At 45.6% G+C, this 23923-nt stretch overlaps 2 protein-coding genes across 6 annotated transcripts; both read right to left on the bottom strand.

The window, feature by feature from the left end:
• Positions 1–6549: 6549 nt before the first annotated feature.
• BUB3 (BUB3 mitotic checkpoint protein) lies at positions 6550–17692 on the bottom strand. 5 transcript variants are annotated; one of them, XM_049646584.1, is made up of 8 exons: positions 17604–17692; positions 16942–17136; positions 16271–16340; positions 14281–14432; positions 11504–11662; positions 9634–9811; positions 9133–9349; positions 6550–8154 (listed from the first exon to the last, which is right to left on the bottom strand). In XM_049646584.1, the coding sequence occupies exons 2-8, from the start codon at positions 17134–17136 to the stop codon at positions 8139–8141; spliced, it is 987 nt and encodes a 328-aa protein (XP_049502541.1). In that variant the 5' UTR covers positions 17604–17692; the 3' UTR covers positions 6550–8138. The 5 variants fall into 5 exon arrangements, with proteins under 5 accessions (XP_049502541.1, XP_049502538.1, XP_049502539.1 ...); XM_049646581.1 differs by lacking the exon at positions 17604–17692 and adding an exon at positions 17551–17574; XM_049646582.1 differs by lacking the exon at positions 17604–17692 and adding an exon at positions 17551–17573 and having other exon boundaries at positions 6550–6896.
• A 3793-nt stretch (positions 17693–21485) lies between these two features.
• HMX2 (H6 family homeobox 2) lies at positions 21486–23632 on the bottom strand. The gene is made up of 2 exons (XM_049646593.1): positions 23365–23632; positions 21486–22431 (listed from the first exon to the last, which is right to left on the bottom strand). Exons 1-2 carry the CDS (start codon positions 23630–23632, stop codon positions 21878–21880), a joined length of 822 nt encoding a protein of 273 aa, XP_049502550.1. The 3' UTR covers positions 21486–21877.
• Between the last annotated feature and the right edge of the window lie 291 nt (positions 23633–23923).

Below are 23923 nucleotides of genomic sequence, written 5' to 3'. Positions count from 1 at the left end.
CCAAGTATTTTGAGAATTATAAAGTGATGTTATAACAAGGTCAGGAGTCTAGGTACATAGGTTTTAAATTACTGCAATAGCCTGTAACAGAGTCCTATAAACGGGATGAAAGGTACTTCATTACAACATTGGAAAAGCAAAGTTCGGTGCTTCTGTGACCACTAGGTATAATTTGTACGGCCTCTTCGGGTTTGTTGGCTAGGATGGTCAGAGGTCAAAGAATACTTCTTGGGAAATTAGCTAATGAAATAAACCACTGGAAATGAGCCTTCACGTACTCTGGTCCAACGCCCTGCTACATTAAAGCGAAGGAAGGCAAAACATCTCTCTTGCCATGTCTCTATTCAAGTCAGGGGATTCAGAAAGTCATTCCCCCAGCGGTGTATTCAAGGAAAGCAAAACAACAAAATAAAACCAATTGCTTTTCATTGAAAATAAGTTCTGAAAGCCAGCTGCCAAACCCTGAGTTACACTAAACGGCCAAGCTAACTTGTGTTGTAGTCTCTCAATGACCACTCTCTGCCCAGTCACAGCACAGTCTAGTCTTTACCTGCAGATTTCTTTCCATCGGGATACAAAATTCTTCCCAGCTAAGAAGCCAACGCCCCACAACCCCACAAGTTCTGTGGCTATCCTTCGAAAACGAAAGCATTGTTGCAACGCGCCTCTTCTCAGGGGAAAAGTGCCCTTGTGCTACCAGTCCGACCCGCGTTTGTGGGCAGCGGGCTAAGCAGCTTTCGTTCCTCCTTGCGCTAGTTCCAAAGCAATATGGCCAGTCAGGTGCCATTGTTTTAAGGAAGCTGCTAGAAGTAGGCCTAACAGCTTAAATAAGTTCTTTCCCAGGTGAAAGATGGTGGCTGATCTCACTCATAGGAGAAAGTGGGCACTTAGCTCAGGCACTCCACTGTATAACCTGGCTCAGCTGTTTCCCTACGAATGATCCTGTCTTTGTCCCTTTCCTTCTACATAGTAACCACTTGATGTAGAATAGGGTTGGGCTCATTCCGGGATAGAAACAGTATATCATCTCTGCACCTTTTAAAAACAGGAGCATTACCACAGGAGCATGAAGGCATAAGTGAGTACACTTCAGAAGAATGGAAAATGGGAATGCGGTGAGAGAGGGCTACACATGAGGCCTCAAGCGTGTGCAAAACTTTATTTTAAAGATAAGCAATTAAGTAAATATGGCAATATTAACATGGCAAAATCTGGATGGTAGACTTGTGTGATTCTGAGTATTTCTGAAGGCTTGAAAAAGCTTGTCAATGTTTTTAAAAAGATACATATACTGACAAACTTAAGAACTAGGAATCTTGCTCGTCACTCATCATCAGGGAAATACAAATCAAGGCCACACTGAGATACCACCTCACGCCGGTCAGAGTGACTAAAATGAACAACTCAGGAGACTACAGACGCTGGAGAGGATGTGGAGACACAGGAACCCTCTTGCACTGTTGGTGGGAATGCAAACTGGTGCATCCGCTCTGGAAAACAGTGTGGGGGGGTCCTCAAAAAATTAAAAATAGAACCACCCTATGACCCAGCAATAGCACTGCTAGGAATTGACCCAAGGGATACAGGAGTGCTGATGCACAGGGGCACGTGTACCCCAATGTTTACAGCAGCACTTTCAACAATCGCCAAATTATGGAAAGAGCCTAAATGTCCATCAACTGACGAATGGGTAAAGATGTGGTTTATATATACAATGGAATACTCCTTGGCAGTGGGAAAGAATGAAATCTGGCCATTTGCAGCAACGTGGATGGAACTGGAAGGTATTATGCTAAGTAAAATAAGTCATCAGAGAAAGACAGATATCGTTATGTTTTCACTCATATGTGGATCTTGAGAAACTTAACAGAAGACCATGAGGGGAAGGGAAGGGGAGAAAATAGTTACAGAGAGGGAGGGAGGCAAACCATAAGAGACTCTTAAATACAGAGAACTGAGGGTTGATGGGGAAGGTGGGGGAGAGGGGAAACTGAGGGATGGGTATTGAGGGGGGCACTTGTTGGGATGAGCACTGGGTGTTGTATGTAACCGATGAACCACGGGAATCTACCCCCAAAACCAAGAGCACACTGTACACACTGTATGTTAGCCAATTTGACAATAAATTATATTTTAAAAAATAAAAAACTAAAAGCAAAACCAATATAAAATCCTTACTATACACACACACACACACACACACAAAAGAACTAGGAATCTTATAGATAACCTGAGAACTACATTAGTATATTAAAATGAAAAAAAAAAAAAACTTAAAAGTCAATTATTAAGACGTGAGAGCCATGAACTGAATATTTTTTATCCAAGGAGAGCAAGGATTTGCTATTCATGGACATTGTCAAGCGAACTTTCTGCTATATACTCATTTGTAACTCCATGAATTAGGTATTTTCTCCATTTTCTGGCTCAGAGATTACCTGACCACAGGGGCACCTGGGTGGCTCAGTCCGCTGAGGGTCCGACTTTGGCTCAGGTCATGATCTCACAGTTCGTGAGCCCAGCCCAGAGCCTGGAGCCTGCTTCAGATTCTGTGTGTCTCTCTCTGCCCCTCCCCACCTCATGCTTGGACTCTCTCAAAAATGAACAAACATTAAAAAAAAAAAAAAAAAAAAAAAAAAGGAAAAGAAAGGAAGAAATTGACCTCACCACTGTTACTCAAGGGGTCAAGCAGAAAAGTGAGGATTCAGAGTCAGGTTCGAAGGCTGGACTCAAGCTGTCTCATCACACTTCCCCCAAAAAAACAAGCAGGCACAATTCTGGAGGAATAGCAGCCCAAACAGGTGAGGGGGCTCTAAGACTACAGGAGCTCGCAACACTCTTTCCTCTTTAAAGTACTAACCAGAAAGTTCTTGAACAGGGGCTCTCTGTCCACACGGCTCTTCCTGGTGCCCAGGTTGTTACAGTGTCTGCCTTATTAATGAGTTCAGGTTTAAGAGCAATCACCAAACCTAACTGCCCCCTTCACTAACAGGATAGGTGTGAGGACCAACGGTCAGCCAAGTGCTTGAAAGCAAAACTTGGTCACACTATGGAGTCACAGCACCTGCCAGCCAGAACTGCCTGCGTGCTCATCACTGCCCGCCACAATCCCTGCCCCAGACTGGAAACCCAGCAAGAGCAGGTACTTTATCCTACTTCCCACCGGAGCCTCGACACATAGCAGTGCCTGGCATATAGCAGGCATTAAATATTTGTTCAATATTCCTACCAGGTGGCAATTAAAAATAAGGCAAGAAACAAACTATGAGAAAATTTCCCCCATTTAAGTGTAAAAAGCAGGTTTCTTCTATATGACCCAAGTTTTATCAAATGATATATACCAAAGCCCACCCCACCCCACCCCCGCCGTATCGCTCAGGAGCATCTTAGACGTAGGTAAAGTAGGCACCTGCAGCCTCTCTGGAAAAGCCGAAAGAGTGAGGCCATGTGAGAAGCAGCTCATTTACCAACCGTCACCAGCCATTTGGAACACCTGCCCAATATTACACTTGGGGGTGCAGATTTGAAATCCGTGTCTTGAGTTCGCCAGGGCCAGACTCCTCTCGGCCACCGCCGTAAGATCGCTCACACCCAGGCTTCAAATGCTCTAGGGGCTGACCAGCCACCGACGACTTCAAAGCACGCCTAGGACGCCTCCTCAAAGTAAATGTCACAAAGACGCATGGCACGTACCATAAATCAAACCATCTCAAAGAAAATCTCCAAACACGTTCACCCAGGCATTTTCATTTGATGTGGTTAACAAAAACGCTTATTTACAGGAAGATGTGCACAGAGAATTCTGAAGGATGGATATTCTGAGTAACCAAACTGTCATCTCCTATTGTAGGACCAGGTGATAGTACAATTCGTTTTTTGCATGCAGTTATCCAAATTTGTCTACCATAAACATTAATTCTGTACCAGTTGTCAAGTGCTTATTGAATTAACAAAGCTAAAGATCACATGTCCAGCGTACTGGACACCGAAGGGCTATTCCAAAATTACAATGAAAATTATTCTGAAAAAAGAGATCATCCCAATCATTCAACAACACCGAAGTGGTGCAGTGCTCATGTGCCAGAGCATACAAAACCGTGTGCTCCCCACTTCTGATGGAACGTAACAGGTGAGGTAAGGTGCAGACACACAAAACAGGTAAAATGCCAGGCAACATATGCTAAAGGTATAGAGACAGGAGGTGCTTCCCGCAAGCTTCGAGGAATATACTCTCGCGAGCTGCAGTGACGAGAGTTTCATGGAAAACGGGATCTCGAACAGGACCTTACAGAAGGATTCAAATGAAAACTCAAAGAGCAATTCAGAAAAGGGAAAAGTGTGAGCAACACTGTGAAATCTGGAAGGTCAGCACGTGTATCTGAGTAACAGTAAAGCAAACAGCCCAGCACTGAGTACAAAATCCTGATCTTTTTTCTGGGGAACGGTAAAATGTACAGTGTTGGGGGGATGGGGAAGGGGGTGTGGGAACAGGGGACGAGGGGAAAGAACAGAGGCTCGGGGGCAAAGAAATTTGGGAAAACTAGGTTTAACAAAGTTAACAGGCACGTCTTCGTTGCTGGGGTTCTCCAAGCTCTTAACAGGATAATGTGTATTGAGCTTCCGCTCCTGGAGAAGAAATCTAGTCTTATTTGACCACACAATCCTTTTTCACTGAAGAGATTAATGGACAGCAAAACACCTTGGGAAACACGTTTAACAGATAACAAACGCAAAACAATAAAGGGCTTGAATGCCAGAGGCCAAGTGTGTAGTGTGGCCTCGGTCCTTCCAACAGGGCCAGGATTTTCCCCAGAACAGAGGAGGAACTGATGTACCCCTAAGTTTCTACACAGAACTCAGAAGCAGGTGTCGCTGCCACCACATCTCCATCCACTTGTCAGAGTCCCCAGCGGTCAGCCCCCATTCTTCTGCGAGCACCAGGAGAGTCAGCAGTGGCTTCCTGGTGATCTGCGGGCCTCGGACACACACCTTCCCGTAAAGTGACGCAGGGATGTCTATGAGCAACGGGGAGCACTTGACAATCCCAAGCACAGCGTGAGAAAAAAAGCAAGTGCGTTTAAAGTCTTGAGTGGTATAGAGCAGCTTTTTCAAATTAGTGGTGGCAAGGCATTTGTTACACACACAGTTCAAGGGGCCGTAACCAGCATTTCTTTAGAAAAAGAGAAAAGACAAGCAGATGCGTCCCAGGCACAAAGGGCAAGTTTATGAAACTTGTGTCTGTTACACATACTGTATCGACCTCTGTGTTCCGGACTGCGGTTCAGACAGATTTCCTCCTGGGATCACAGCTAAGAGGTCTGAAAGTCACTGCTCCACAAGATGGGAGAACTTAGGACAGAGACCGAAGGCTGCTGCACGCCCCCAGATGGGTGGAAGGCCCTTTTAAGACAGCGGGAGAGCAGCAGCAGAAAGAATCATCAGAAGCGGGGCACCTGGGTGGCTCAGTCGGTTGAGCGCCCGACACCTGACTGTGTGCAGCTCAGGCCATGATCTCCCGGTCCGTGGGATCGAGCCCCAGGTCAAGCTCTGTGCAGAGCCTGCTGGGGATTCTCTCGCTCCCTCTCTCTCTGCCCCTCCCCAGCTTGTGCACACACACTCTCTTTTCTCAAAATAAACAAATACACTTAAAAAAAAAAAAAAAAAAAGAAAACAGAAGAGAAACTTAAAAACCATGACGAGACCATGGAGAAGGGAAATCACTGAAAACACTAAGGAATCACACGGGGTCATTTGGGGGGAAAGCAGCTGTCATCATAAGCAGGCAAACCGCGAAGTGGCTAACGGTCCACAGGGGAGGCAAGGAGACACATTCAGGCTGAGACGAGTTTCAGGAGAGAGGAGAGGACATCCACACAGAAGTACCAAAAAAAGCTCTCCCACACCACCTACTTGAAACAGGTCCCAAACGTTGCTTTAATTTCAGTCACCTCTGACAATACCGTATTAATTCTCTTTCAGTTAAACAATGGTTTAAATTTATGCTCTGTCCGCGACCAAGTGGTTATGACTCTAAAAAGCACATAATCACACTAAAGAACCAATATCGTCAGTTAGTCTCTGGCTGTTACATTATTGACCATCCCAAGGGCTTCACTTTGATTTAGCATCTGATGGATAAGTACAGCCGGGTCTGTCATCTGGCTCTGTGTGCGCGCGTATGGGGACCGCGCCAGCCCAGGGATGTATGGGCCACATGTGCCCTCCCGCACCGGCACCAGGAGAGCGCCACGCCAAAGGGCGCCCGTCAGCCGTGCACGGTCCGTGCCCCCCCTGTGACGCAGCCCAGTCGGCTCAGGGGCCCCGCCGATCCAGAAGAGGGCACCAGGGAAATGGCACAACTCCAACAGATCACTTTAGCCAGGACTGAATCCCCAACGTACACCAGAATAGGCATAATTAAACGAGGCAGTGTGGACTTAAAGGTACAATGTCATCCCCACCAGGCCCTTGATGGAGGGAGTTTTGCTTTACAGAAGCCTTTTTATGAAGTAAATTACATTAATTACCAACGTTTAAAAACATCCAACATTTAAGGGTTCTGAATCTCCGATTTATTAGGCAGCACGGAAATAACAGGTTTAGATTATTTTACAAAAAAGAGCTCAAGCTGCTCATAAACAACCACGGGGCTTGCTGGGGTGGGGACAATTCTTCAGACCACCGCACGAGGACACAAAGACTCCTCACCCTACACAAAGTCAGCATGAAAGGGCACACAGACAAGTTGTTTTAAGACAGAAAACTGGGAAATCCACATACTAAATAAGGTGTCCACAATGACTATAACGCATCCCTTAGGGGATAAGTATGCATTTGTAGGAAGCAAAACAAAGCTTTCCACAGAGAAACCACTTTCACGAGATGATTACGTGGACCTGCAATGAAGAAAATACATTTCAAAAGATGGGTTCAGACTTGCACTAAGTTTCCACTGAAACACTTAAAATTAAGACCTTTCTCTGTTATCAAAAGAATTTTTTTAAAAACACGTCATAGATCAATTTCAGTAAACGTCCAAGTCCCATTCAAAAACGTACATGTGCAAAGAATACATATGAAACACCAAAAGTTTGACAACAGAAATACTATCTGGAACCAGCTAGAACAGGCCAAGCCAAGTTCGTGTTCTGCTTCAGGGCATTACGTTAAAGTGAATCTCATTCTCACTATAATTTTTTTTCTTTTTAACCTTAATCACCAGCGGCTGGGCAACTGAAATGGACATGAGAACTATATAAATGTCAGAGAAATATGTAAACCTCATTAATGTTTCCAAAAATTCATTTAGAGATAGAAACAGGTCCAAATAGATGCCTGTCTAAATGTACTGCAATTACGTTACAATTATTTTTCCAAATACACAGATATGCTCTGTCTTTTCTCAGCTCATTACTGACTCAAACAATTTGCCCTTCTGGGATCAATTGTTTGCTAATAAATAATTGTTTACAGTCACAAAATGAAGTTAGGAGGTTTTCTTATTAGTTTTCCTTCTGCACCCTAATAAGATTGAAAACTAGCTGATTCCCAGGAGTCTAACCTTAACCTCGCTTTGTTGAACAGCCCAGGAAACGATGAACCATCTGCTTCGGAAAATAATGGACGGCCAAGAGGAAATACTGTTTAATTGTAGATTAACCTCCTCATGAGGCAGTCTGAAGCAGCTTTAGAATTAGCAACTACAACCAGCAAAAGAAACAAATGGCTCAAGAGCCTTTTCCTCCACCATTTAAGGTCCAGAAAGAATGCAAAGGGGTTTTTATTACCTGTATTTATTTACAAACATGTTATTTCCACAGTGGAAACAAAAATTATCAAGGTCAAAACTGATTCTCAAAAGTGCAATCACTGCCCTCCAATTTTGTTTGCCCGAATACCTTTAATGCAGCAAACCATCAACCGTCTCATGCACTTAAGAGTGTTCGGTTTAAAAGAAAAAAAAAAAAAAAAAAAAAAAAAAAAATCAACAAAAACCACTTTTCCATTATTTTCAGGTTCTTATAATATTAAGATTAATATATTTCCCTGGTTTCTTTGTTATTAGTAATAAATCCACCACTAGGCAGTACGAATTGTTTTATTATCATCAACATGGCACTTAAGTAAATGAAATCTTGTCAAGTACATGGTGACCTACAAGTTCAAAAGAAAAAAAGAACAGCATGAGATCAAAATGGCCGGCCAGGACAAGAAACACAAAAGTGAGAGATTAAATGCAAACACAGCCCTTTATCCAACAGGCTTCACATACTAAGTCTTTGCTAAAGTCAAATCTGTAAAAATATGCATCATATGAAATATTTAACACTCTGCCCCTTCTCTGGGACTCAACCAATTTAGCAAGGGTGTTAAACCATTTTAACTCAGAAAAGTAGAAGAACCTTGAAAACATTCAGTCATTCTATATTTACTGAGGCCTGGGTAGAGAGGGACAGGGAACAGGGACAAAGACCCGCAGGGGCAGGTATTTTATGGTTTAACAAGCGCCTAAGTATCAGTTTTCCCTTAGGCCTGGTACAGGTAATTAAGTAAAGAGCTTTGCCCTGTTGGTACCAAAAAAAATGTCAATTGTTCCTCTCTGTCAACAGTTACAACCAAGAGCCAAAGACAGCTATGAAAATTTCAAAACTACGGAAATCTGCTATTCCAGGCAAGGCCACATTATTCTGGGTTTCCAGTAAGACCTGAAGGTCATTCACTTTGTGTAAATATTAAAGGAACAACCTCGGTGGAGAGGAAAGATTTTTGGTGGTTCAAATTCTCAAATATCTTAAACAGATTCGCTAAAATAAATTATTCTTGAATTCCTCAACTTAATTTTGAAGCACTGTGCTAGTAATAACTCCAGAGATTCAAATAATAGTGCCTATTCAAGAAGAATGAGAGTTTGACATTCTTCTCTACCCAACAACTGGGCACAATTTTATCCATCAGACGTCTATCAACCTACGGATATTGAAAGCTTGGGAGAACAAGATAAAATCAACTCCAACCCTACAGTCAGCTGTAATACCGAGCAGGCATCAACAATGCTATTCGTGAATTTAGAAAAATTAATAAATCCTGGGCTGAATGCAAGCAAAGGCTCACATACAGGTGAAGCATACTCACTTGGGTTTTGTTTCGGCATCTGTCACTTGGCGAATGAAGATACCATCTTCAGGATGTTCCGTGTCATCCATTTCATACATATACGATGATGCTATTGCGAGCGTGGTCCCATCATTACTGAAGGCAAGCGACGCGATGCTGGTGGGGTACCGGTGGAACTGGCACAGTCGCTTTTTGTTAAACGGATCCCAAATGTTGACAAATCCATCAGAGCCGCCTAGAAGTCATTTCAAGAGAGGTAAAACAAGGGTTCTTAAAAAGCAGACACAGGAAAAAAAAAACAAAAACAAAAAAAACCAGGACCTTTAACGGTTAATTTTTAAGGTCACATGAGTTACATTTTCCCCACAGAGGATCACATAACATTTCTGCTCCCTAAATATCAGAAAAAGCAAGCACAATTTTTTTTTAAACTCTGCCTAAGTATAAATGCCTCATGTTCAATTACAGCAAAATCTGTTATCTCAGTGATGCGATGCAGGTTCACCTGCCATCCCGTACCTGTAGCAAATGTATTATGGATGTTGTGAAAGGAAATGGCATTGACCGGGTAAATCTGCTCAATGTTATTCTCCTTTAGTCTGTGACACTTGAAGGCATACTTCTTCTTCTGCACTTCAGGGCTCGGGTCCAAGTACTCAACTGCCACTCGACCTTCGATGGAGCTTAATACATAACCCTGCCAAGAGGGAAGCAAAGAAGGACAAAACTGGTGACTCCAGCTTCCCAAAACAAAGCACTGATTCCCAAATTCAACCTGTGCTAAAGACGGTTATTTCAGAAATGAAAGGTAAGTACAGCCAGGTTTTAACCAGGTGTAGGTTTTAAGCTGTACTAACAAAGCTATGACCATTCCAGAACTTAAAGAACATGAATACCTGTTCTATAGAAAAAGAACAATAAGGCTATCACATCTAGTAACTTTTTAAAATATAGGCAAGAATCCTAAAGGGCTTCAGTATCATTTATTCATCCTGTCCAGAGGGGGCTCAAATGGGGCTCAAATGTGTTCCATCAGTTGGATATAATTTGCTATGCCCTGGGCCTCTCTACCTCCAACAACAGTAAGAAGGGGGATTCCTCCAGTGGGGGGATCAAAGATCCAAATGAGCTAGAATGCCAGCCTTCCATCTCAGTCATCCTGCCCCATGCATTGAACTACAGCAAGCTGAGCTCACACATAAACGACACAGATTTTCAACAATGTTCAAAAGTGGGTTACCATTTCAAACCTTTTCTCACCTTTCCTTGAAATGACAGTATGTCAAAGAAACTAAAACATAAGATAAATGAGCCTGTATTTGATTTTTTTTTTTTTTTTTTAATTCTTCAAGGTATGAAAACAAATTATTCCTGAAGAACTACTTAGGGAGAAAAAAAAAAAAAAAAAAAATCAGTGAAATCTGAAACTTCCATGACCCACTAGAGATAGTCTAACAAAGTTTTAGATGTGACCTAAAAATGAGATTGATAAATGCAAGGATATTTTAATCACATGCTTAGATCTAGAAAAGTTTCACATAACTGCCATTCCTTATCTTCAATGGAAATTTACAATTTCCTGAGAAAAAGAACAGGGATCACCATTTGAGGCACTAGCCTTTTGAGATAAAGGGCCAAGAGAATAACCAGCATAACTGCATCCAGCTCCTCAACCATGAAAGGACAGCAGAAGATTCCAAAGATAACTGCCGTTTTTAATGACTTTTCCTCTTGTAAAATTCTTACAGCAGCTGACCACACCACCCAACTGTCCTTCAAACTTTCAGGATCTGGGGGGAGAAGGGGCTCAGTAATAAACAGGGCAGTCTTGTTTAGCAGTGATGACAAGGGAGGAGAACCTGTATATCAAGAGTAAGTCATTAGGTAAAGAGCATGGCCTCTCTAACTTCAGTGGCTTTTTTTTTTTAAATCCAAGTGCTGCTGTCAGACCTGCTAAAGAACTCCATTCGTGTTAGGGTTACAAAGAGGCCAAAAAAAAAAAAAAAAAAAAGAGAGAGAGAGAGAGAAGAGCCAATTCCATAATCCTGAGTTTCCAGATCTAAGTCTGAATTCATGGGTTTGGTGAATGGAAATGTCTGCAAAACCCTCTTGGATTACCATATACCTGTCAAGCATCCTGGACCAAGGAATCAGAAGACCTCTGTTCCAACCATGGTAGATGATTTGATTTCTCTGAACGTCAAGGTCTTCTCTGAAACTGGGTTAACACACTACTCTGTAACACAAGGCTGCTGAAAACGTAACAGCAAATTCTAAACCACTACTGATTACAAACAAAAGAGAAGCGAAGCTTTAAAAGGCAATGACCAATGAGATCCTCTTATTTTCAAACTGAAGGGGAGGGGGGGGGGGGGGGGCAGGGGCGCACCTGCTTGTTGGGAAAAGCCCGTATGCAGCGGGTCTGGTACTTGAGGCTGGACTCCCGGCGCTGCTGTACGTAGCCCATGTTCCGCAAGTCCCACACCAACACCCTGCGGCCTGCAGTGCCCACAATCAGCCGGTCTCCAGACACTGAGAGGGTATACACCTTTCAAGAAAGACCAAAACTCACTAAAATCCACCTATTTGCCAGAAAATGATATTTGGTCCCCCAAAAGTCCACTAATCATAAAACCATAAAAAAGTTAGCCGATCAGGTTCTCAAACACCAGTATTAAATTCTAAATATTACAGCTTTACAAACCAAGTAATTTGCACAAAATCTTCAACCAATATATCCTTAATACTTAGCGAAGTATTGTATGATGTACATTCTAACTCTGCAAAAACACTTTGGAAGATTTAATTCTCTTCGTGATAAAACAAATTATTTAACAATTTTTCCAGTCTTCTTGTTTCATTTAGTGACAATATAAAACCGTAAAAACTACTCAAAAAGGAAACAATAAAGCCATAAAACAATTCAAGAAACCTCTCCACAGGCATCTAACTTTTCATAAGATAATCATTTTCAAAGTTATTTTTCTATGACCACCTTTTGAAAAAAGATTTCATGTTTGACTCTAAAAATCTTGATTTTTCTCAGCTGTCACACTGAATAAAATTAGGCCTTTCTAAGAAGAATGAAGAAGCCATCGTTCATTAGCTGCTTAGTTGCTTTTTGTGGCATATGAACTCAAAAGACGAGGACAGTGGTCTGGCATGTGACAAAGCACATTCTTGTGCCCTGATGTCATACTAAACACTCAAGACAAAGTTCATCATTAGTGAAAATTTAAAAAGCATCTTCTCCCCTAAAAGCATCTATCCCCTGCCCCCATCATGCCCTTTTTGCAGTATTACAACGACTTTTCGCAAAAAATTCCTTTATAACAAGTTACGGAATTTCCTGCAAGCAAGCATTTCAAGTGGTTTATTTTCAAACATGCTATCTGGGGACCAAACAGACAGCAAACTGAGGAAAAAGGTGGCACAATGTATTTTCCTGATCACGTTAAAGAATTTTTTTAAATCTAGACTTTAGATATATAATGGTACTCTGGTTATTACTTTCAACTAATAAGCAACTCTAATTGAACCTGATTTAGTATTTTAAAACCTGAAGAAACACTATTAAAAAATGAACAGAACCCAGGCCATGCAATGTAAGACACCTCTTTAACATTCAGTGGTTAAAACACAAGGTTAGTAGCCACCAGTGTGTTAAATACATACCACCAACCAAAAATACCAAGTTAGGTTTAACAATTAACAATCAAATCATCTCCACAATCTGGCCTTCAAATTCAACCAACTAATCTGACTAAGGGAAATTACGAGGAATTAAAAAGATTCAAAACAGTAGATTTAGTTAAGCACATTTAAATAAGAAAGATGTAAAGCTTTACCAGTTTCTTCAAAAAACACATTTGCAGAAAACCAGAAATTAACCTAAGACATGTGAAACGCCAAACTTAAACAACACAGAATCCAGAAAGAGATGGATTTATACTAGCACGATCAGATTGGGAATTTTATCTTAAATCTTTACTATACAGGTGACACACAAGCTTCTAATAGGGCTTTCTATCCCCACTGATCGTAAATCAAGTGAAACCACTGTCATGCCACTGACTAGGTCTATACATTTATCAAAGAAAGTATTAAAAAAAGTGACATAATGAACCTTGCTGAACCAATAAGCAGCTTGATTCAGTGTGGCTGTCCATTATACGATATTCTGTCTGCAATTTATCACAGCTCTTAACATGTTACATACAACCATAAATCAAAACTAGAAACAATGCAATTATTTTATTCTGAACAAAGGTCTTGCCAGGAGTAGATTCGACTGTGATGTGACAAAAATAATGGCTCTTTGGATGCACTACAGTATATAATGATGGCTAACGGGAACTGAATAGTATATTTACACTAAGGAAATAGATTCAAGTGAAGGATACCTTTAAACTGCTAAAACAATCAATCTTTAAAATCAACTACCACCTGATAAAGGCTGATGAGGATACAGCAAGAATGCTCAATTACTTTCACTGTCCAGATGAAAAGGTTAGAATACACACAGTTTCAGTTTTAAAAAGCTTCCCTCAGTACAGCCTTCAAACTACATCTATCAATAATAAAAATAAATACACAAATGGCAGAAACCGAGGAATGCAGGACACCTTTCTCACCTCAAGTGATAACCCATTTCACCCTCTTAACAGTCCGCTCAAATGAAACCTCGGGTCCTAAGTGAAAACGAGTGACGCTCCATCCTACTCCCTGGTTTGGGCGTCAAACCCAACTGAAGGCAATCCAACGGTCTCTGCTAAATGACTTCTCTGAAAAGGCACGGAGTTGCTTCTCAGTCCTGGGATTTAAAGCATTAATAATACGCAGCAGTGGGTTTATTTACTAGTGCCATCTGGCACAAAGAGGACAACAGAAAAAAAAAAAAGTTAACCCACACACCAAAATTCATTTCCTTTTGCTTCAAAACATCTGTGTTGTAAAACAGACTCAATCAAGTATTCTATATGCCCAGCATGGGGTTTGAACTCACGACCCTGAGATCAAGAGTCGCCTGCTCTACTCACTGAGCCAGCCAGGCGCTCCTCATCAACTGGTAGTTAACCTTCAAGTTCAACACCACCTTCAGCAAACATGTACCAAGTCAAATCACCCGTGAGACTAAAATTCTTGTTATAAAAGGAAAGAGCCTACCTTTTCAGGCTGAGAGAAGGTCCCTGCATTACAAGGAGTTCTGGGATCCCACAATTTAACCGTCTGATCCCAGCTCCCTGTAACCATCACATTCACTTCTGGACAGTATTCAACACATCTGATAGGGGCATCATGGGTTCCAACAAGATTTTCTACAGTGGGGGGGAGAAAAAGAAAAAAAAAAAAAATCACCCACCTTTACTACCTCTCCTGAACGAAGATTCCTCAAGTGAATAGAAGGAAACATTCATTAAACTGTAATGAATCCGCTTCCACCAACTCGATGAAAATGTCCGCACACAGAAAAATGTCTCCATGACTACAGTCACCCATTCCTCTGTTCACCTTACAATGCATAGTTTGATTCACTGGCATGACACATACCAAAGGCTGACTTGAATTTCACATTGCATTAAATTGGTGGCATAGCTGTTATTTTCCTCACTTGATTCTAGATTCCTTAAAAATCAGAAACCTTGTCAAACTCTACAGTTCTGACTTTATCTACTGCAGGTTCTGGTACATGGAGGTACTCAAATATCTGCTGAATGAATGAATGAATGAATGAGTAGAGACCTCTGGTCTTCTGGAACTGGATAAAACTTGCTGCATTAGATTAATATTTATAAGAAACTTATTTACGTGGTAACAGTATCATCTGAAAGCTAGGGGATAAGGAAGGCAGGGAGTCTCGGGATGAGTCCCCTCGGCTTTCAAATGGTGGATCAAGTTTCCAATACACAATTTCCTTCCTTTCAATTTCAACTCTTCACCCAGTCTCATTCATTCATTCAACTAACATGTGCTAAATGTCTGGTATGTGCCAAAATCTATACCACATGCTAAGGACACGACAAAGATTATGTGGTCCTGATCCTCAAACAGAAAAATCACCTATTTAAAAACATATCACTGACACACACACAAAAATTCCTCATGAAGTTCGGCAATGACCTCCTGCGAATAAACAGCTAATTCCCTTAATTATAGTCTCCAGATCAAAAATCTTTGTATTTCAGTGTGTTTTTTCTCCTAAGTTTTCCAACAAAGAGGACCCAAACCTGCAAGCTAACTTACTGTGTGGAATAAGCTGCTAACAAACAAAACCAAACATCTGCAGTTCTAAGTTACATGACAATGGGACTTTCATGAAATTTCCTCTTCTGAGTTGTTTGGGTTTTTTTGACTCAATATTGTGTCCATCCTCTTTCCATCCTCCCACTGTCCAGCTCACCCTCATGTAGTCATATCTTTGTACCTCGCCAATTGCTTCAAGTACAACTCTACCTAATAGATGCATATACAAAAAAGACATTTTTTTAATGCTCCAAGAGCTCTGTGCATTTAAGTTCCATTGCACTTCTGCTCTGCTCCGAAGTTACCACAAAAAATTGAGTAAGTCATTTCCTATCTGCACCTTAATTAACTTCTTAATTTATTCAGTTAATTTCTTAAATTAACTATAAGAAAATGTGTCATTTTATTACTCATCCAATAAATGCAACTCAGGCATATTCTAGGCTAAATAATCACACAAGTGGAATTAATATAGAAGCTGGAGATGACTATTTTTATATCTAGTTTTTAAAAACCTATCTTCCTTCAGTCTGAACCAAAATAGCTTCAGAACAAAGAACACTCAAACATCACCACTTTCCTGGAAAATCCCAATGTACAGGACACTACTGTGGAATCCAGTCCACTTCTGAGGACAGGTTAAAGTCATATCCTTAAGGGCAACTTCATGTAAAGACTTAGAATGGAGATCCTAATGGAACTGAATTTACTGAGAAAGTAAATGCACGGTATTTTGTGATCAGTAACTTACGGCGATCATTTTTTAAAAAAGTCCTAAATTCAAGCCACTTTTACTTGTACCTGAACAACTTGGGAACTAAGCAATTCAGAAGCCACTTTTCCTAAATAAACATTTACACTTTAGTACCTGAGCCAAGAAAACAATAAACTGGTAGAAATGTGGCCATATTACCTTGATCCGTGTTCAAATCATGCATTTTCAATTGATGGTCTAACCCCCCGCTCCAAGCATGCGTTGGATCCTACAAAATAAAAGTTTCAAGACATTTAAAAGTTATAGACATTTACACAGTGTTTCAAAATTCCGGTTCCTACAGCCATCTGTTCACTTTACGTTCAGGATGTGAGCTCTCTCTCTCTCTCTCTCTCTCTCTCTCTCTCTCACACACACACACACACACACACACACACACACACACAAAACCCCAAGCGCACAAAAGAAAGCAAAAACCACATCAGCAAACTAAGAACTGTTTCAGCACATTGGCTGAGAGGAAAACAGGCATTTCATTTCTATCTCCTACTGGAAAAAAAAAAACCAACCTTTTTATAAAGCAACCAAATTTTACCGTCTTGGGGCAAATTTCAAATACAAGTGTCATGTATCCAAAAAGTTTGCAGGGTTACTCCACTGGAAAGGAGACCGAGTTTCCGACTTCTACATAACCCCAACGCCAAAAGTTAAAGTAAAACACGGTATTGGGCTCAAGACGGGTGTTCAGGAAAACGTCAAGAGCTACCCGAATGCCTACGGACAAAAGCTTCCACCCGACGCTGTTAGAAGGAAGCTCTGAACACAGGATACCCGAAAACAAAGAGGGCAGGTGCGCGGAGAACACGTACGTAGAAGGCACAGTCCAGGACGGCGCCCGTGTGCTGGTACTTGAGCCGCATGGAGTTGGCCGGCACATCGTAGAGGCGCACCGACGTGTCCCAGGAGGAGACCAGCAGGAACTGGGACGTGTTGGGGCTGAACTTCACCGAGGAGATGCCGTCCTCGGGTGGCTGGTTCAGTTTGAACTCGTTGGAACCGGTCATCTACGGAACAAGCGACCAGTCAGTCCCCAAAGGTCCAGGACGGGGTGCTGGGCTGGCCGAGCACTGGGGGGAGGGGGGGGCGGGGGGGGTCACGGTGAAGGGGTGCCTTGCCGGCAAGGGGCCGTCTCACCGGGGAGGGAACTAGCGAACGTAGGCTACCGGGCGTCTGCGCCTGCGCGGAGCGTGCGCGCCCACCGCGGTCGGGACTCCCCCGCTCCTCCCCCGCCGCCCCCGCTCAGCGCCCCAACCGGCCCGACCCCTACCGGCGCACCCCTAACTCCAGCCCCCAGCATAGCCCGCCGCGGGCTCCCGCAACCCGCCCCCTCCGCCGGGCCTACCGCCCCAGACGCTCCGAAAATAAAGAGCGATGGAAGCGAAACGGGCTCCCTGCGGACGGCTCTGGCAGCTCCGGACCTGGGGAGTCCCCGACGGGTCCGTCCCTGCGCCCAGTGGCCTCGCCCCGCTACCTTGGGCTCCCTTCAGAAGCAACTTGGCCGCCGCTCGCGGACGCGCCACCTCCTCGCTTCCCTCCGAGCACTCGCGGGCTGGGCGAAAGAGGCGGAGAGGAAGCTCCAGCGCATGGCTGCAATTGGCTAATTTCAAACGCCAACGTCTCATTCGAGGCCGCCAATTGGTCCGCTCCGAGGCCCGGCGTCGGTCAACCCAGTCATCTTGTTCCGGCTCAAAGGCAAACCACGGTTTTTCCGATCACGTGGTCTCCCTTTATCACAAGGCTGAGCCCCCCCGGCCCGTGAGGAAGGAGTGGAAACTACAATTCCCAAAGAGCATCGCGCCAAGGCTGAGCTCACGCTCTCTCCCGCCCTTGTGCGGCACGCTGGGAAATGTAGTTTCCCTGGGGCCGACGCCCTGCCGGTTTTCTGGATAGTAAGTGGGATAGATGCTCTTTCCAGTTTGACCCTTAGGGTCCCCCCACCCCGACTCGGTCTCTCAGACAAAAAAAAAAATCCCATTTTGGTCAATACATCTATAGAAATAAATTATTCTCCCTTTCACTGGACATGCATATAGCCATGAAGTTAACCAAGAATTGGAGTGGAGAAGGAAATATTTGCCCTAATCATTTGCATTATTTTGCCCTGATTTGTTCCCATTTTCCTGGAGTTTCCACCTGTGAACGAGGGTCTCACATTTCCCATTGTCTTAAGATCTATCGATATCACAGAAATTCACCCTTATTTATACTAGGCTTTATCCCTCCATTCCATCTTTTTTGCAAACAATTATTGAGCAGGCCTGGTGAGGGACTCTGAGAAGATGCATCAATCAAACAGTCCTCGTTCTTGGGGGACTCTGTCCAGAAGGGTGGACAGACTGGAAAACAAACAATTATTCTGCAGTGCGTTAAAGCTCAAAAGCTTCTTTTAGACATATGTTTCAGCAGAGTCTGAAAATGACAGCTACAATGACAGCTTCTCCCCATCCACCTCCACCCCAAAAACTCCCTAGAGTTTCTGTTTCTAGACTCCTCCAGAAATAGGAGAATCAAGAAGGTTGCTTCTGTAACTGACATAATATCCATGAAAGAAAAGTAATTCTTAATTTATACCTAGAATGCTGTGACTCGATTACTCTTGAATATCAAAAACTCACTGGCAATATTTACTTTAATCCATACTGCAACCGCTTTTTCACTGCCTTTTATGACACACAAAAAAACTTACTTTCTTGTGTGATTTTCTATGAAGTGGAAGGAAATTGTTGGAGTTAAAGTGTTTAACTTTTAAGGTACACTAATAGAGAAAAAAATGTTGTTGGCCTTTACACATTCACATACACTATTCAGGTGCACTTCTTTTTATGATTCTCAGCACAATAAACACACTCACAGTAACCACCCTTCTGCCCACTGTGCTGATATTACTCCTAAAAGAACAGATTCTTGCCCTCCCTCCTCACCAGTCCTCATACTTGGTTCTCTATCTGTTCTCTCTCAACAAGTTAATGGTGAGGTTAAGAATTTTAAAATGCAGTGCCTTGCCCCCATTCTAACTTTGGCTAAATAATTTTATCTCCAAATAATTCTATTTGGTTCCCTCTTCCAGTTGTTTATTTAATTCTATTAGAGTTTCGAGATTCTGAACATGAATTATCTGCTAATAAAATCTAAGTGTATTTCATTATACGGTGTGTGTATGATTCAGGTCCCTCTGGGCAGGCAGTTGCAGCTGAACTCTATTTGAGTTTTAAGAACCGTCAATCTTTTAAATCCAGTTTACGGCCTGAAAGGAGGCTGATGATTTTGCTGATTATTCAAATGAATTGATAGTCTCGAGATAGGAGATCTGGCCACAATGGAGTCTTGAACATTTTAAATCCAAATTCAAGTCGTGTGTGTGTGTGTGTGTGTGTGTATTAACAATCAGTTACCTGTAAGAGAGAGGAATTCCTAGAAACTAATTACACTGTTGGATCATCTTGGACTGCTAATTTCTGGATTAGTAAAAAGATTGAAATATCCACTATACGACAACTTGAAAAGTGTCATCCTTGATATTTTAAGGGCAAAATCACTGCCATTCAGAGACTAGAGTGGCTAGAGAAACCCACTTCCAATAAGAGTAGTAAGCATAAGGAGGATATAGTGAGCCAATGCTGTTAAAACCATCATTGCTTGACGAACACATAATCTATTGAAATGCAGACAATAATGATATGGATGGAATATTCCTATACAAGTAGTTCCTGGAGAAAAATGGGTTATTTCTCCATGGAATATTCAAATAACAACTTTAAAGGAAAAGAAGAATTTACAGTGGGTCATCTGGAAAGAAAAACTTCATGGAAATAAAATATGTGGACCAAATAAATTAGAAGAAAACGGATCCAGTGTCTCTTTTGTTTTCCCTCTCTGCCTATACAATAGTCAGCAGAGTTCTCAGCAAGTTCTAGGGCTCAGTAAATATTTACTGTATTTAACTAAGCTGAAATGAAATAAGTGGACTAGAACAAACAGAATAGGCGGATGTATTCTTGGATAACATCCTTCTGACGTCATCTTGAAAGAGATTGTAATTTTCATGAGAGCTTAGGTGAGAGGAAAACAATGACCTCAAAATGTGGACGAGAGACCCAGCACTTCAGGCAGAATACTGCGGGTCACATAGACGGTTAATAGATATCCTATATTTTCATAAAACGCTGATTAATTTCGATGCCTCTCGGCTCAGAGACCAGTCTATCACGCAACTGTTTTCCTTCCAGAGGGTGAGGTCCTACTTCCGCGTTGCGCACTTCCAGCACCCTTGCACCGACTAAGAGGACCTCAGGACCAGAGGCTGGAGGGCCGGGGAGTTCTCCCCACGTGACACCGAGCCACCCTCCTCCTCTAAGGTCCAGCCATCTTTTCCGACGTTTTACAAGGAACAGGCGGCTGCGGTCAAACATTGCAAAACTCTGCGATTTACATACCGCTCGCGCGGCTATTCTCTGAGCGCCTCGCCCTCCCATCCCGTGGCGCGAAAGCCTGTGGGCGTGCAGGCGGCGCGCCGCGTTCCCTTTCAGCGCGACCGGCCAAGTGCTCGCCCTTGACCCCGCCGTTCAGCCACGCACAATGAAAACTATAAACAACAACAATTTTTGAAAGTGCGGGGAAGCGCCTCTGCCTCCCGCGCTTTCTTTGCCGAGTCTCCAGCCTCAGATCCCTGATCAGCCGAATCGTCTCTTTTCGGCGCCGGGTTCCCGCGCCGCGAGGGACGCTCAAGTGTGCCACCGGCTTCGGAACTGTGAGCGGCTGCAAGCCTGTCGCGCCAGGCTAAGGGACGAGCAAAGCGGGCTCTTTACCTGGTTCAGGCAGCGCCACCCCACCTGACCTTCGCCCTCGGAAGGAGGCTCGTGGCACGGGTTGCACGACGTCGCAGGGCGCCCTGTTGCGGACCAGCCCAAGGCGCTCCTAGTGCTGGGTAGATACTGGGTACCGGGAGGCAGCGCTTCAGCAGTGAGGCTCCCGGCCTTTGTCCCTCTCCGCGCGGGCTCCGGAGCTGGATTCCCGTCCAGGTGCACCGTGGCCTGAGCCAGGACTCTGGGCATCAAGGGAGTGGAGGGGGGGTGCAGCTCCAGCCCACGTGCCGCCTCGGCGGCGCCAAGGTCGCCACCTTTAACCCCTGACCCCGGTCCCACCCTCCACGTGGGGAGAGCCGGCGTCTGCTGTCGCACGCTTCCACCAAAAACGAAGAAAAGCCGCGCGTCAGCACGCTGGGCAATCAATCTCACCAAAGTTGGCAACGATGCTTAAAATGTTTTATTTTTTTTTTCCCCTCTTTAAAAATATTTACAGATCTGAAATCTCCCCCTTTCGCCCCTACCCATCCTCGGGACGAGGGACAAAGCCCCCCGCTGGCTTGGCCGGCTGCGTGTGCGTGTACCTACATACAGGTGTCTATATGGGGTGAGGAGTGTACCTGGCTTGGTTGGCGTTTTTCTGATATTTCTTTTCTACCGGTCACTGTCGATCTGGCCGAAACCCCCTTTCCCACCACCACCCGAGGACATCCCCTCCGACATGGTTTTCAAAGCGTACTGGTTTTGGGGGGGGGGGGGAGGCGAGAGCAGGCGATGTGGCTGGAGAAAAGGCCGATAAATACCCGAAACGCTCGAAACGAAAAGTAGGGCAGAGGCCATAAATAAGAGATAACGAATACACATGGTGTATTTCTTAATATTTCCGGCCGCAGCCCGCCCCGCGCAGGGGCCCCGGGGAGCGCGGCGCGGGGCCGGCGGCCGCTCAGTAGTCGAGCTTGTTGTAGAGGTTGTAGAGAGGTAAGGCCGAGAGGTTGCCGCCGGGGTAGTAGAGCGGCGCCGGGAAGGCGAGCGAGCGCGGCACCGGCACCCGCAGCAGCGAGCTGTCCCGGAACACCAGCGGCATCCCCACCAGAGTCTGCGCCGACGCGTGCGCCATGTTGGCCGCCTCCAGCTCGGCCGAGAGCTGCCGCTTCCACTTGTTGCGGCGGTTCTGGAACCAAGTCTTGACCTGGGTCTCGGTGAGCTGCAGGCTGGAGGCGAGGCAGGCGCGCTCCGAGCTGCTCAGGTAGCGCTTCATGTCGAAGGTGGACTCGAGCTGGTACACCTGGCTGCGCGAGAAGACCGTGCGCGTCTTCTTCTTGGCGGCGCCCGCCTGCCGCTCGGCGCCGCCGTCCCGCGGCCGCTCGGGCCCTGGCGACGGCGAGCCCGCGGGCAGGAGCCTCTCTTTCTCTTCCTTAAAGTCCGGGTGCGAAGGAGAGAGGAAAGGCGTGCGCTCCGAGCTCGCGGGCCCCGCGCCTCCGCTGCCCTTGGGGGTACCTGGGGAGTGAGAACAGACAGGAGGGCATGGAGTTGGGGAGCCTCAGAAAGCCCCAGCTCTGGCCAGGACCCGGGGTGGGAGGGCGGGGGTGGTGATGGGGGGGGGGGTTGTGGCCGGCGGCTGCAGCCTTGGTCCCAACCCCTTTCTCTTCTCCCTCTCGCCAGAACCCGAAGCCCAGCACCCTGGCCTTGGAAAGCGGCGGGAGAGGGATCCAGCCGCTTCGAGTGCGGGGTCTCGGTGCCCCCAGCTTCGTGAAAGGACGTGTGGCAACAGGGGGAGGAGGTCTGGACGGTGGGGGGGGAGGGGGACATTAGCATCATTTTAAAAGGTGATTTTGCCTTGTAATAACTGAGCTGGCAGAGTTCCCCGAGCTTTATAGTATGGCATCATTTCACAGGCCGTTTGTTCGGAAATCACGCTAAGGACTAACGCGGGGCTCCCCTCCGTCAGATGTTGTAAAGAGGAACCGTCTCTGAAAGGCACCATTGTCAATCATCTTGGAGTGGTAATCAGGCCCAGGGTGGGGGGTGGGGAGGGAGGGAGAGGAGAAAAAAGACGCTGGAAGAGATTGCGGTAGAGACAGACGGACCGCTGGCACCCGACTTCCAAACCTCTTGTTCGGAGAGTATCCGACCGATGTACGAGGGGGATATTGAGGGCAGAGCCGTGTGTGCGGCCGGCCCTGTACCCAGCCCGCTGTGGTACACTCTCCCTCCAACCCAACCTTCTCCAAGACCGCGCCGCGCGAGGTCTGTGTTCCCAGTCACCTCCCGGGCCCCCTCCGGGAGGAGGAGACAACAACGCGCGCGTCCCCTCCCCTCCTCCCTCGACCCTGGGCGGCCGGGGCTCTGGCCAGAGGGGGCCTGGACCCCGGCACAGCTTCCCGCCCCTAGAGCTTGCTCGCGGCCGACCCGGCGGCGTGAGATCCTTACCCAGGCAAGGAAAGGGGATGGGGGGGTGATGCTTGGAGCCCGGCTCCTTGGGGCCGTGCGGGTCTGGGCAGAAGCAGGCAGGTGCCTTCCAGCCGTCGTCCGGCTCCTCCTCCTCCGAGGACACGGACAGGCTGCGCTTCCTGGCCGGCCAGCCGGCGGGCTCCGGTGGCACCTCGGAGGGGCCCCCGCCCAGGATGGACTGAATGGTGAAGCTGGAGACGCCGCCGGCCGCCGGACACCCCTTGCCTGCATCTTCCTTGCTGCCCATCCTGGGTTCATAAGAAATCGGAGGAAACCAAGAACTCCCTTTAGAGACGATCTGGGTGGAAGGTGGTGCAGGCAGGCAGGCGGGGGGAGGGGCGGGGAGGGGAGCCAGGGGGAGGGGGCGGCGAAGCTGGTGAGGCGTCCCCTTTGCGCGGGGGACACGCGGGCACAGGATGGCTGCGCGGGGATCCTTGCCCGCCCGACTCTGGGTGCGCCCGCCCAGCCCCGGCGCGAATGCCCCTTCCTTGCCCGCCAGCTCCCGGGGTCTCCGCCGGCGCGGAGGTGGCGCGGCCTC

Source organism: Panthera uncia, chromosome D2 (genome assembly GCF_023721935.1).
Source record: "Panthera uncia isolate 11264 chromosome D2, Puncia_PCG_1.0, whole genome shotgun sequence".
In the NCBI taxonomy this organism is placed as follows: domain Eukaryota; kingdom Metazoa; phylum Chordata; class Mammalia; order Carnivora; family Felidae; genus Panthera; species Panthera uncia.
Note: the sequence above shows the minus strand (reverse complement) of the source record. Positions and strands in the feature narration are given on the sequence as shown.

Coding starts and splice junctions, on each gene's coding strand:
- BUB3 (XM_049646584.1), bottom strand. CDS start 17,136: ATGACCGGTTCCAACGAGTTCAAACTGAACCAGCCACCCGAGGACGGC. Junction 9,812..11,503: donor GGGCTTTTCCCAACAAGCAG/GTGCGCCCCTGC, acceptor CCCTCTTGGCAG/GGTTATGTATTAAGCTCCAT. Junction 9,350..9,633: donor CCATAATACATTTGCTACAG/GTACGGGATGGC, acceptor AATGACTTCTAG/GCGGCTCTGATGGATTTGTC.
- HMX2 (XM_049646593.1), bottom strand. CDS start 23,632: ATGGGCAGCAAGGAAGATGCAGGCAAGGGGTGTCCGGCGGCCGGCGGC. Junction 22,432..23,364: donor CATCCCCTTTCCTTGCCTGG/GTAAGGATCTCA, acceptor CTCACTCCCCAG/GTACCCCCAAGGGCAGCGGA.